The sequence below is a fragment of the Eleginops maclovinus genome, chromosome 8, assembly GCF_036324505.1.
Source record: "Eleginops maclovinus isolate JMC-PN-2008 ecotype Puerto Natales chromosome 8, JC_Emac_rtc_rv5, whole genome shotgun sequence".
Classification (NCBI taxonomy): Eukaryota; Metazoa; Chordata; class Actinopteri; order Perciformes; family Eleginopidae; genus Eleginops; species Eleginops maclovinus.
In genome coordinates, this window is record NC_086356.1 from 16,234,542 (window position 1) to 16,248,830 (window position 14,289).

At 39.9% G+C, this 14,289-nt stretch overlaps 1 protein-coding gene across 2 annotated transcripts in view; it reads right to left on the minus strand.

Moving 5' to 3' along the window:
• ap3b1a (adaptor related protein complex 3 subunit beta 1a) overlaps positions 1-13,758 on the minus strand; it is a 48,318-nt gene extending 34,560 nt beyond the window's left edge. Inside the window, exons 1-6 of one of the 2 annotated variants that reach the window (XM_063889903.1) lie at positions 13,463-13,758; positions 8,139-8,214; positions 7,983-8,057; positions 5,698-5,793; positions 5,232-5,392; positions 3,903-3,969 (exon numbers count right to left, since the gene is read on the minus strand). In XM_063889903.1, coding sequence (XP_063745973.1) covers positions 3,903-3,969; positions 5,232-5,392; positions 5,698-5,793; positions 7,983-8,057; positions 8,139-8,214; positions 13,463-13,584 — 597 coding nt within the window. In that variant the 5' untranslated portion in view covers positions 13,585-13,758. Of the gene's footprint in view, positions 1-3,902; positions 3,970-5,231; positions 5,393-5,697; positions 5,794-7,982; positions 8,058-8,138; positions 8,215-9,199; positions 9,478-13,462 lie in introns of those variants that run through there. The other variant, XM_063889902.1, reaches the window with a different exon arrangement.
• Positions 13,759-14,289: the final 531 nt, after the last annotated feature.

Here is a 14,289-nt window from a genome sequence, read left to right on the forward strand (position 1 = left end):
CCATTTGGCTTCTGCCTGCCCCCCCACCACCCAACTGCATGCTGGCTTCACTGACTGCCTGTGAGACTGAGTGACTGACATGGCAGTGTATTAATATGCAAACAGCATTATCACGGGCAGGCGAGGGTGGAGAAGAAGAGAAAGGCAGCAGAATCCGGTCTTCCCAATTAAAGCCTTCTGGCCCCCGGTGGCCCTGTGGGAACCCAGTGCATTTACCCATCAGCATTGTCATGAGCCTGCATTGATTGTGTGTGAGTGTGTGTATGATATGTGTGTGTGTGCACGGCTGGTGTCTGTAGATTCTCAGAGAAATCTGGACCTTAAATCCGAGTGATGATTAGCTTTTCTGACATCCACACGCTAATACTGATGAATGGATCACTGCAGGATCAAACAACTGCTTTTTATGGCGTCGCACTGATGTATGAAGTTAAATATATAGAACGACCCACATAAATTCTAGTTACATTTAAACAGTGACACGTGCAGGTAGACCCAGCAAGTGTAATAACATGATCAAGCTAGCCTAATACCAACAGTCTGGCAGGAAAATGCATCTTATGATAAAGATAAAAGAGGCATAGATTCAACTGTGTGATCATATGGAGGCTGCAGCTGATGATGCTCTACAGCTATGTTGCGTAATACGGATAGGTGTTTCTCATATTGTGTCCAACCTATTTATATCAACAATGACAGGATTTATAACAGACAATACCTCCTTTTCTTGGAGTGCAATACAGATTAAATTTAATCAGCACCTATCCAAACGACATTTTGTATTCCTTTTAGAAAACTATATAGCTAATAAACTGGCAACAGAGAGCTTATTTATGAAAGTCTAGATATGAAAACAGCCAATTTATTAATTCATTCTTTATAATCCACAAAACATGGTAAGAACTGTTTTTTTGCAGACTACAGCTGCATGGAGATAGCAGAAGAAAATAATCAATAATAAATAGACGTACAAACTAATTCTGCATGCAACAATTGTTGTTTTCAGCATTTAAAACTGATGTTTCGTGATTGTTTTTCCTTGGCGATGTTAAATTGAATATCTTTTTGGTTTTGATTGAAAAAACAACCACATTTAAAACGCATCCCAATGGACTTTAAGAAACTGAGATGAACATTATTCTATATTTCCTACATTTTATTGTAAATATTAATGAGGTTGATAATAACAATAATCATTACTTGCAGGCCTAATAAGCAGTAACACGAAGTAGTTCCAATGACAAACGTTCACTGCCACCACTGTATAGTATAAATAAAATCATTTATGTTAAAGTGGTTTTACAGCAGCTTGAAGTAATGCTGGTTAATATTTCTGCCAATAAACACACTCAAAGCAGTCAATTAGAATACATAGAGTGAATTCAGCATGTATTTTTCTCCCCTGGAATTCTCCAAGGCCTCTCCTGTCTCTGAGGCTATTACAGGCAGCAGTGTTTCTGAGCACGTGGATCCTGCTGCAAGGCTTTGTGCATTTTCCTCCAACTTCCCCCATTAGACACAGCTCCAAGGTAAACTACATGCACCATCAACAAAACTGACACCCCAATCTATGGAGTTCATACACCGCCCCCCCCCCTCCTCGAACGTATTATCTAGCCTGCGTGACAAGCCGGTAATGGAAAAATCACACTAAGCAAATGGTTCTTCTAATAACAATAAATTTCCTATAAAATTATGAAGGGGCCCAAACCGTTTCCTTGCATCTATTTTGCTATGAATTCAAATTAGGGTGCCAGAGAGGCAGAGAGTGCTGGGTCATCACGCCAGAGACAACGTGCAGCTTTTTGATTGATGGCCCGGTGTGGGGTTGGCCTATCCTCCCTTCCCCTCTCTCCTTCCTCCCTACTTTTTTCTCTTAAATTAATGGGCATCACACCTAGCCCCTTATCATAGCACCCCCCCCCCCCCCTTCACCCTCCTTTCTGTTCTCATTTCAATTTTGCCGAGGGTGCAGGGGGGCGGGCTGGTGGGAGGGATCGATCATTTATCTTGTAATGGCTGGATAATAGATCCATCACGGTAAAACAGCTGCACAAACTCCTATGTTGTCTCTGTCATCGCACCCTTCCCATTTTCTCTTTAAACCATCCTGCCTATAAGCACGCCGCCGCATGTCACAGCCATTTAACCAAACAGGCACATCTGTAAAGGTAAATGTCAGGAGGCCCGGACTGAAACACAGTGGAACAATAAGCAAATGTTTCCGTGTGCTACAGGCAGCCCACTGGCATCAGCTAAATACCAGTTACCTAAATTAATTCACTTACTTGCTGTAAAATCAATCCATTAACATCTGATTTGGTAACTCAGTGTTAGATACTTAAAGATGTTTGGCATTATGTCAGTTGTAAGCATAAAGTAAGGTGGCAATAAAGCTTGAAGAGATTTATTTTCATAGCAGGATGAGCAGGTGTAATTGATAACATTAGGATAAGGACACTTGATGGAACTAAGCAATCATTAACACAATTAGTTACGCTTTTTCTGCTATAAAAAGAGGTAGAAGTCTATGACGTAGTAACCCAGTAACTTAAACAGGAAGTAAGCTAGGCCGAAACCTACAGTGTACATTGCTTATCGGTGTGAGTCATTTTCACACCAAAATGGCCAAAACTCACAGAATGTGTCTTCTTAAATGTGGCTATTTTACATTTCCAATCAAAATCAGAAGCTGTTTTTAAGTACAGTTTTATACACAATGAATTTGCATTGGTGTTTTGGGTAATAAATGTTCAAATGAAAAATGAAAGTGTGGTGCAGTATTTTTGCTGGAATGGCATATGGGTTAAGGTGTAATGCAATACAATGCTTTCATCCCTGCTTTGCAAATGTGCTATCTTTCAAACATGACACTCAACATATACTGTATCTTGCTGTAAAAGAATTGTGATAACCATCATGACATCATCAGGGGATATTCTCTCAGATTGGACAAAGGTCTTGCAGAGCTACAGAAGACATTTTAAAACCACTTTCCCAGGCAGCGCATTTCTCCTCATGGCTGGTGAACTGAACATATACGTGTGAAATCTGTGATCCATCTACAAGTTCAGCCTCTGATAAATGGCAAAAGGACTGACCATTGTTGTGGGACTTCTAAATTCCTCATCGTAGCGACCTAGCATTTTAAAAATGCATAGCTAGAAAGCCATTACGTATTCACTATGTTTAGATTTGTCCCCATTCATCAGCGACTGATAGTGCTCGTGCATCTGTGTGATGATAGTGCCCTCTCTCCCTGTCCCCAGCCTCACAATGTGGGCTCCAATGGGGGAGAAGTCATCTGTCTTCGTTAGCGTCCGGGGCTAAATATGCTATGCATCTGGTACTGGGCTTTCCATCCCCCCTTGGCCTAAGCTGCCTTGTTTTGTTTGTATAATGATAGGTATACGCTATGAATACATAAACACAACAAACTGTGCATGACTCGCACGTACAAACCCTCTGCATTCTGTAGCCAACGTCTACATATTTGAAATTGGCATTTAAACACCGTTAGTATTCACTGTGACCTCCTCAAATTAATGTGCTGCCTGCTGACTTCTAATGGGCTGCCTGTGTTGTGTCTGTGACCGGCCTAAACACAGAATTTAAGACTGACTCATTTACGGTCCATTTTGAAGAAAAAACGGGAGAAGAAGTTGGCCTTTGAGAAAATTAAGCTGACACTAGCATCAGTGCGAAGATTCCTTCCAAATGGACACTTAACAAGGAGCATCTGAAGATGTGAGGGTTTAAGTGGGTGTTAACAAACCATGGCATTTGCCGAATGAGCTGTGGGATGGAGCGCTGAGACGAGAACCACTTGACTGGGGCGCCCTCCAGTGGTCTGCGTTTCTCATCATGGGAGATTTACTGTACAGCTCTCAGTTTGAACTTACTGTGCTTTTGTCTTTCAATAGTTTCTCTATCACTTCGATCAGCTGCTCCTTCTGGTCTGGATCTAGGCTGAGAACAATAGAGGGAGAGAGAGATGGACATATTGTCAACTAATAGATATAGAATAGAATCGGAGGATGAAACCCTCTTTATTGTCACATGCATGCACACAGCAGAGCACACACAGTGAAATTAGTCCTCTGCATTTAACCCATCCTAGTACTAGGAGCAGTGGGCAGCTATCGTGCAGCGCCCGGGGAGCAATGGGGAGGGGGGATTGGAGGTGTCCGGTGCCTTGCTCAAGGGCACCACAGCAGGGGCTAGGAGGTGAACTGGGACCTCTCCAAGTAGCAGTCCATATTTCAAGTCTGTTCGGGGACTTGAACCGGCGACCCTACGATTCCCAGTCCAAGCCCCTACTGACTGAGCCACTGCTGGACGAAAACTAAACTAAGGAATGGCAGTTATTCACACAATGTATACTTATACATGTAAACTTGATGGACTTACAAATTAAGTGACGTCCCCTCTGTGTGCTTTGAATACTTTGGTGTCTGTGTGTCACAACAGCTGTCAATGAGCATGTTTTATTCTCTGATCTAGACTGTGACCAGTACTATTCAATAATTCCTATGTAACAGACACTGCTGCAACAAGTTGATGAATCAGTTCGTCAATCGGCACCTGTTTTTATAATTGATTAATCATTTTAGTCCTTTTTAGCTCCAAACATCCTCTAGTTAAAGTTTCTTTATTGAGGAGATTTGGTGACTTTATTTGTCATACCTAAGTGTAAAATTAATAAGTTAAGGGTATTGAATTGTTGATTTAATACATCTTCTAGGGATTTGGGATATTAAAGAAGTCTGACGTTCAGAATTATCTGTCACTTTATAGATTAAACTTTAAAAGAATAAGAACTATAACGGCTAGTTGCAGCTCTACCATGCTCACTACCTGAATATAGCAAAGTCCATACTCCAATACTCAACTAAAATGATGCAAAATCAATAAAGTGCACTTTAAAGTTAATAGGTGAGACTTTAAATCACATATGCAACTGATCCGTTAAAGTTCAGTTTTACTACTTTGCCCAAATGTTAAGACCTCATTCATTCTTTGAATCATACCAATCTCAGAAAGTCTCAGCTGATAAGAGTAGATAACTGCAAGAAAAACTCCTTATATCAACACCACCCAATGTTTACTGCATTAACTGCTCAGAGAGGAAGAGGTAAGGAGAGTCAAGCTCACGAGCAGCTACTAGCTCCACCTGCAGCTTGAGTTGCAGGCTTAATATTTGCCAACACATCAGAAGCACAGAACTGTACCTGTAGAGTTTCTGGATGGCGTGGGCGGATGTCTTCCTGACGTACGGGGACAGGTCAGCTGCCGCCTCTTTGATGGCCAGCATCATGATGGGGACAATAATGGGGACCCGGATACTGGACAGAACCCTGAGCGCACTGCCCCGGATGAACTGGTTTGGGTCCTGTCAAAGAGATACAGAAAAGAAAATGTCAGTTTGGGAAAGAATGTTTTCTACTAATAATAGAGCAATGATACAAAAATGAAAACAATGAATATAATCTGCATCCGAAGCAGCTCTAACATCGAGTACAGCAAAAATAAATCATCTCACGCAAAAAGGCAAAAATCAGCAGTGTCTAGAATTGTCTACAATTCTTTAAAAAAATTCAGTTTTTCCAAGCCTGTATCTATACTAAAACATAACAGCTTTTGACAATGTTTAGAATAATTCATATACTGTAAAATGTCGAGGAATACAAATGTTACCTTGAGGGCCCGCTGGAAGGTGCTGATGGAGAGCAGAGCCAGGTCCTGCTGCTCCTCTGCATACCTCACCAGGTACACATATACAAGCTTCTTAAGCTGCGAAGGACAATTAAACGAAACAGCAATCAATTAAAGCAGCTGTAAAGGGGAATTAATGCAGCACTTGGTTTTATAAAAAATACAGGAAACCAGCTGTGATATAAAACTTTACAAGGGTTATGTGCTGTGAGATTAAATCTAAAGCTGCTGATATCAAAGTAATAAAATGAACAATAAGGAATTAAAGCATGGGGCTCAGTTTGTTTGACTTTATTATTTCAACGGGTGGAAAAGAAGGTTGGTATAGAAAGTGTTCCTGTCTTGATATCTCCAGCAGCAGATTTGCTTGCTCTGGTATTCTGGCTTTAATGCTTCTTTCACAGGAAAGCCTGAGATAATATTTGTCCAGTTTTCTGACGCGTTAACTTCAGGCCAAAGGTTGCTCGTCTGCTGATTCAGAGAAGAGGACTAGCAGAGCTGATTTCTATACGCCTGTGGGTTCACTGCTACAGGAACTGGGATAATAGCAGTTAGTAAAAATTATGATTTAATCCAGAATCTATTTCTAATTAAATTTAAGAAACGATTTAAGGTTGAGGTCAGGGGTAAGGTTACATTTCAGGTACAATTGGCAAGAGTTTAATCAGTAATCAGCACCATGCCTCCTAATGCAGTGAGTATTGACTTGCAGCAGTGCAGCACAGTTCTCAATCATCGTTCTGGTCATTACTGCTGGAATTAATGGCATTACTCACTATAAAAGCAGACACAACCCATCTGCCCTCCAGGATCTGGTTTCCTTTGGCCACAAAGCACACAGCTGATCTCATTTTGAACCGTTAAGTCAGCGATTAAGGGCTCTAAAACTTGCTTAGCTTCAAAGGAAATTTCATTTTTGAAGAATTTATTTTTTAGGGGTTTCTTTTCTATTAGGATGTTTCTGTGTTTTGTTAGTTTATTCGTAAGGGTGCTGTCTCTATGTTTCTTTATGTGGTATGTATGCATATTATATATACCATTTTGTTGTTCTGCCTTAAAAAAGTATGAATTAGATCACACAAAAAATAGTTTGTTTTTAGAATTCCTCTACGTGACATGAAACACTGAAACAAGCATGTCAAAGAAAGCAACATGCATGTACGAGGTGTGGTTTTAAACTGAAGTGAGGCAATAATTAAAGCAAATTAAGCAGACTAATATTAAATCACGCAACAGTGTCGATAAGTTGCATGCTCTTGCGCTTTTCTCCAATTAGCAGGGATCAATGGCAGCTCACAGTGACAAGGAGACAAGAGAAGCGCTTTCAGAGAGACATACTGTAGGTGAGTAAAGTGTGGAAGAAACCGCACTACCTTAGCAGCTGGTGTGTACGAGGGTGGAGAGAGGAGACGTGACTGTGGGCTCTCTACTGCCAATTACATCCACCCACCTGCTCCCCCGCCCTGCCACGAGCTGCTTTCGGCTGCATGCCTAGCACAGTGCCGGGCTCCAAGCAGCACCTCTCGCATGCTGCCCCTCGTGCTACCTGATTATTCTGCTTCTGCTAATCAATATTCACAGGCTCCGGGCATGGGAACCCCTCTTGAGCTGTTGCTTAGTGTTTGGTCATTCACTGGAAGAGGCTTGGCACAAATCTGCTGTGGTTTAGTGCAGTATTTACACACAGTATCTTCAAGCTGCTGCTGCTACCATTTAAGATGAAGAAATAACACTAGCTGAGCTACTATAAATACTTGTCATAACCCCTTTTATTTTGTTTTTGGAATACATTCATTCTGAATAATTAATTCAGCCATTTTTCTTAAGGGTTATCCGTGGGAAACTGTCAAAAAAATGTAAACACATGCATGCAGTCGGTGTATAAATAAGTATTTCTTAGGTTTTTTTATTAGAGCTGCATATGGTACAGCATATAATTGATTATTAAATTGCATAAAAGAGACATTTTTATTCAACTTGCATAAAAAAGAGTTTATTTGTGATTATTTCAATTAATTTTAAAGTACATGTGTCGCTATTACTCTTATGCGATCACTTCTTTAAGTGTTTAATTTTCTACAAAGAATCTAAAAATGAATTAAGGAAAAGCTTTCAAATCAAGCCAATCCACATGACCACTTCGTTCTGTCTGAGGAAGTTCCCACCAACATGCGGTGTCACACGAGAATTTAATGAATCATAAAAAACAACTTTGGCAAACAGGAAAAGAGTGATGAGATTTTTTTCTGTGATTTATAAGGTCATACCTCGATGTTCTTACTCGCAACGTTCTTCACAACAGCAGGAAACAGCTCTGATGCATTTTTCCCTTTGGCAATCAGCTGGAAAAACAATTACAGAGTTTTATCCACCTTTCTTATCACAGATATATTCATTTATGTGAATCCCTACGATGCACTCACCCCCACAACCCTTTTCATGGCCTCCAGTTTGAGCGATTCCTTGTTGCTCTCCAGCATCTCTTTAAGGTCTTCATTCCTGAGGAAATAAAATACTATTATTTACACGTCTTTTGGTCAAAATTGGAGAAAGCATAGTAAACACTGCTAGAGGACTTGACTAATCAGTTTGAAGAGTCAAAGCTTGACCAAAGGTGGTGTGAAAGGAACATATATACAACATCTGTGTCGGCTTCACAGATTACAGGGTTAACATGTGAGCCGTCAAATTTGTTCCTGTAGGCCAAATAAGTATGTACATTATTGGCCCTTCAGAAGATTAACAGTAAATAAATAATGTACCAATACACACATAAAATGTCATCTTTGATTGCCACACAATAAACCAACCCCCAAAAGTGAAAAGAACCTTAAAAATCTACTTAAACCAAAGACATTGCATAGTTGTCCATGAAGCTAGCCACTAGCTGCTATTAGCTTTGCCAACTAGCTGTTACCATTTCTGATAGAAATCTCTGCAATATGGTATGATGATGCTCATCCATAGGCTAATGCTAACACACATTGTTATTGTGCAACACAGGTTGTTTGTTACATGCAGAGGGACACTCAGAGAGGTAATATCTAGTTATTGTGGCACTAAATGTACTAGATATTCCGCTACAACAAGAACGACAAAGCCGTAACAAGAGTTAACATTTAGCTATTGATTTAATACAAATAGGTGAAAGAAAAATAATAAAGGATAGGTTTGTATTTCTCAGAATTAGATACTCCGAACTCAATAAAACTCTGGATAATTAACTAACAAGAACTTCAAAGAGAGCGAAGAAGACCGATTTGTTCTAGACATTTGACTGTATTCCTCTTTTAAGTCAGAAATGAATGAATAAACTCACTCACATTTTTCCTAAATTACTCTGAATAGAAACATACATCCCCATTCTGGATTACTTTCTCTCTGAAAACTGACATAACAAAGAACAACAATGAAAAACGTAATCCTTTAAATGAAGCAAACAAAACTAATGTCAGTCAGGGTGCTGTCTGTGATTTTACAGTACCCGGCTTTGTGTGTCTCCTTGATGCTACTCTTGCTGTTTGTGAGCGCCTGCTCTTCCTGACTGAGCTCAGGCTTCAGAGTGAGCTGTAGGTTCTCAGCCGACACCAGCGCCGTCCTCATGGCTCCCACCGCCTCCGAGCGCAGAGAAGAGAAACCAACATCCATGCCGGCTTTCCTCCACGGCAGTCACTGGAGTCCACTCAACAACAAGCCCTCACTGTGTGTGTGTGTGTGTGTGTGTGTGTGTGTGTGTGTGTGTGTGTGTGTGTGTGTGTGTGTGTGTGTGTGTGTGTGTGTGTGTGTGTGTGTGTGTGTGTGTGTGTGCTGTCTAAAAGAATAGAGTCCACACACACAGCCGACTGTATTTCAAGTAACTGAAGAGTGAAACGGAGCTGTGGTAATTACTTTCCTTCAGGCTGTGTGCCCTGGCTTTATTTACAGTTGTCTTCTCAAGTCGTTCTTGTTCATAACTGCCAAAGCTGGGGAGAGTGGAAAGACGGCTCAGGCTCCACTGGCTTTGTGCCTGTCATTCACTACTCCCTTCCTCTTCTCATGGGCAAAAAAAGTCACAAGATGCCCCGTCAGCTCCGCTAATGGCAAGTCATGCTTGAGGGTAGAGCCTGCTCGCTTGGGAAAGACCTCTCTCCTTCTGCTGGATTCCACGTTTCTTCTGAAGTTACCTGCTGGTCAACTCTTGATTGTCCTCTTCTTCCTTTTCCATGTGGATTTTCCTCTCACCTGCTTTCTGCCTGTATGCGGCTCTTCCTCTGTGTGACTTTGGTCACTTCCCTCCAGGGGAAAAAGGAGGGCCTTATCTACACTGGTGGGTAAACAGTGCAACTTTTCATCACCTCTACTGCACGGTAATCAAGTTTAGCCCAACACTGCTGAGCGCACATACAATACGCTGCCAACAGGACAGGCATTCACGCAAGATAACAGTACCGAGCTGAATGTCAGGAAATACCCTTTAAGATGTGAATGGTTCAGAACGTGCTACACTTTCTTTGGGAGGAAATGACCAAAATCATCAATCTAACCAACGAGCCCAGTCACTTTAGCATACATTAAAATGATCATACAGTCAATGTTTTAACATCTGCAATGTGTGTTTTTGCTATTTTTAGTAGGCTGGTGAAACGTTTTTACTCTTAATAGAAGATTTTTGCTTCTTGAATAACTGCTTTCTAGTATTTAGGACTTGATCACAAATCTCAAGCAATTATCTTAAATCACTTTATTAAGCAAACTAACAATGACTTCAAAAAGGGCACAAGACTGTTAATTTGCCCATGTTCCTCTATTCATTCAGAAAAAATTGATGAACTCGGTCACAATTATCTCATATTCAGTTGAAACGGAAATAGAAACAAGTAAAAAACAACAAGTAAATGCTTTTCTGTGTGGAAAAGGAATACACAAATAACAGATAGGTGCAGCAGTGTGATTTGACCAAGCATGCCAAGAAGCCTGTTTCAGCCAAGTACGTCACAAGACAAATGGCACATTGCAATATCTTTAGTTGTTTGTAAGATTTTAAAACACGTGGTGGGTCAGTTTTAGTTTTGTATTACCTGAAACACAGGAGAACATATATATAGTAATGTGATTGGTGCCAGTAACATTAAAAGGTAGGAAATGGAAAATGAATGATTGATCAATTACAAAGTTTTTATGTGAAGCATCCCACATACACCTGTTTCATGTCTTGGTGAGATGGTAACCAACAGTGCAAATCCTTCCAGTGTTTGAGACACTGAAAAATATCTAAATTCCCTCTTCCTTTAGTTTTTTTTTGTTGTGTTTATTGGTTAAAATATGTATTTTGATGAGGAAATTAGTGCCAGATGTGCCCTGATAAGGACATTATCAACAGTTAATAACTCTTCTGAAAATAAAGTAAAAGATCCAAAATCCTAACGTTTGATGTAGCTCAAAAACAAACAATTTACCACATTTATACAACCAAACCACTTGTCCGCAGCAAAATCTCTCTTTAGTCACAGACAATAAATAAGTCACATGTATTTGTGCCTGTCTGAAGCCTTTCATGGAGCCTTTAGTCAGTGAGAAGACTATAATACTACAGAACACTGCAGGAATGCTGCTGTGACCCTCACACGTGACAAACATTCAGGAATTTCAAATAACTTCATTTAACATTAGCAGAACGACTCTCCATGGGGCTAACCTTAATTGACAAGATGCAACATACATGCTGAGTAAGACAATGCATGCGTGCTACACTTATGTGGGCCCAGCTTAGGATGCACAGGCCATACAGACACGCACAAACAAAAGCATCATTCATGCATTTTCTGCTCTTCCCAGTGTGGCCTACATGCAGGCTAACTTATGACCTAGCCTTGGCTAAGTGAGTAGATGGTCATGTGAGACAGCTTAAAGGTTAACTTAAGCACACTAAGCAACATTTAACACTGGGGCAACAGAATGTCATTCAAAAAGACATTTAGGATGGGAAAAATCCTGAATGCTGAAGAGAAGATGCAAACAACTGTTCTAAAGATTTAAGGACATTTAGTAAGGGTTGGGATCAACAATGTAAAGCTCATATTGACAGGTAAAACAAGAAGACTGGGCAGCTCAATTATACACATGTGGGGCTGTTTTGGGGTCAAGCACTACATTCACACATAGAGGATTAAACCAGAGTGTCTCAGCTGCAGAAACACTGATCTTTAAAATAACTTAGAAACAACAGAGGAAGGCTCCAATGATGTGTGGCTACCCTCTAGTGGCTGGTGTCTGAGATGAAACTCAAAACATGCTGACGATCCATTTCACTTTTATACAAGAGGAAGGTAACTTATACATCGAGAAAGTAACTGTGAGTCTGTGACGTGAAGTTAAAACTGAAACTAGGAAACTTCTTCCAACAAGTCTTTCTCAAGAATTTCATGTTGTCCTCTTGAAAACAAATAAGACATCCTTGGGCACCTGCATAGCTATCAGAAACTCATTTGGTGTGTACACATTCTAGTAACAAACTGTCTAAATATGTACATTCAAGTACAGACCATTTGTTTCCTGAAAGTATCCCAAACTGTGCCAGTTCATAAAGCACAGAGTGACTTGGCAAAGCTATAAAAGAGGTGGTTTACAGATTAAAAACTCAAACAGGCCACACAATTCAAGTTCAACTGCAAAGCCTTTTGCTCCTCTAAAAAGGAAGCAGACTACACTGAAAACATTGACTTTAATTAAATGTATCATGTAAACAAATTCCACGTTATTATATAATGTACGTTGGAAGCAATAATATTAAGTTGAGCCTAATATTTTTTACTTAAACTTAATATTATCGCTTTGAACTAATCTAATACAATTATGTGTAATTTGTTGAGATAATACATTTAATTAAAGATAGCGTTTCAGTTTTTTCAGTGTATTTTTTTATTATCCGCTCCATATGGTATCTTCTTCTGCTTGTTTTGGTATTGCATCATTGAGAATATTTGTGGGTACACATTCAATTTGATTGTCAATATGTGGATTGTTTGTCCATTGATTAATACTGCACACTAGTGTAAGCCACTCAGTGAAGCCTCAATTATATTTTGCAAGCTCTCTGAAGAAAATCCCTTATACACATTTTATACTCTGTTTAATAACCAAAGACTGGATGAACAGGTTAAATATGTGTTTGCCGAAGCTGATCATGAAGACTAATCGTTGTTGTTGTTGTTTTTGTTTAAATGCAGTTATACCTTTTCCAATAATATTTTTTCCAAGTCTACTCACTGGTGCAACTTGTATAAGGATGTATGGATTCAAGATGTTTTTTATTATTATCTTGTGTGGATTGCATTTCAATGCAATTTTTGTGCTTTAAAATATTTTTTACCAGTTTCACAAGAACTATATTTGATATACTATGCTTTAACTCGAGTTTTTGAATGCAGGACTTTTACTTTTGGTGGTATTTCACAGTGCAGTATTAGTACTTCTACTTAAGTAAATAACTTGAAAAACTTTCCTCCACAAGTGGTCAAAGTGAGCAAAGCATTGGGAATCGATAACACCCCAAAACCATATTAAAATGATGTTTTTTGACATGTATCAGTGCCATGGCATACAGCTAACAGTCGGTCGCCATCACTGCCTAGCTTGTTGATGATGCTGGGGGCTACTTTTCAAGTCAGCTACACAGGGAGTTAGCATCACAAAGTTCACTGCAACCGTCTAACTGAACTACAAAAAAACACTATTGACAGCACACGGAACACATGATAAGCTATCTTACTTTTTAAAGTCAGAGCTGAAGAGTCCAAAGGCAGCTCCACCGGTGCTGGAGTTGTTCTCCTGCGCCGCTTCCACCGCAGCCTCCGCTCCCCCTTGGTCATTGTACAAGGCGGTCGTCGACATGCTCAACGTTTAAACAAGACTTCCCTCGATAACTAAATGCGAATTCGGCTTTTAAAACTGCACGTTAACATACGAAAGGGTAAGTGTTACGTAGCGCAACAAGTTCCTGCAGAGGCAAACTTCTCCGAGATTTTAACCAACTTTTTTCACACGCAGTAGCGGAAGTGTGAGCTGGACAAGTTGGTGTCACATGACAGGGCTTCAGCTGCAGAGACAACATAGATCTAGAATATCTAGAAATAACGGTTAATTGTTCACTGTCTAATTCATAGAAGGGCTGTAACTGCCACCTCATTTAGAATGTAGAGCTCTATATATAATAACGCCCCCGTTGCCCAGGCAACAACGGCATCAAAGTTCTTATCAGATATGTATATTTTGCGTACTCGTCTTACGTACTTAACATAAAGTAAGTTACTTACTTCCTGTACATAGTTAGAATTGTAAAGTTCTCAAGAAGTTCCCTCCACAGGGCACATTTTGTACCTTTTACTGCATTGCATTTATTTGATTACTTAACTCACAATAGAGCTTCACATTATTGATATGAAGTATACCCAACAAATTATTTATGGTGTAATAGTGTGAGAAATCAGATAAAAAAGGATTAAGCATCAGTTGTTTGAAATGAGTATGATTGATTTTATTATGTCAGGATTAATAAATGTGGTTGTGTCTGGTGTGTACGGATCAGGGCCGGATCAG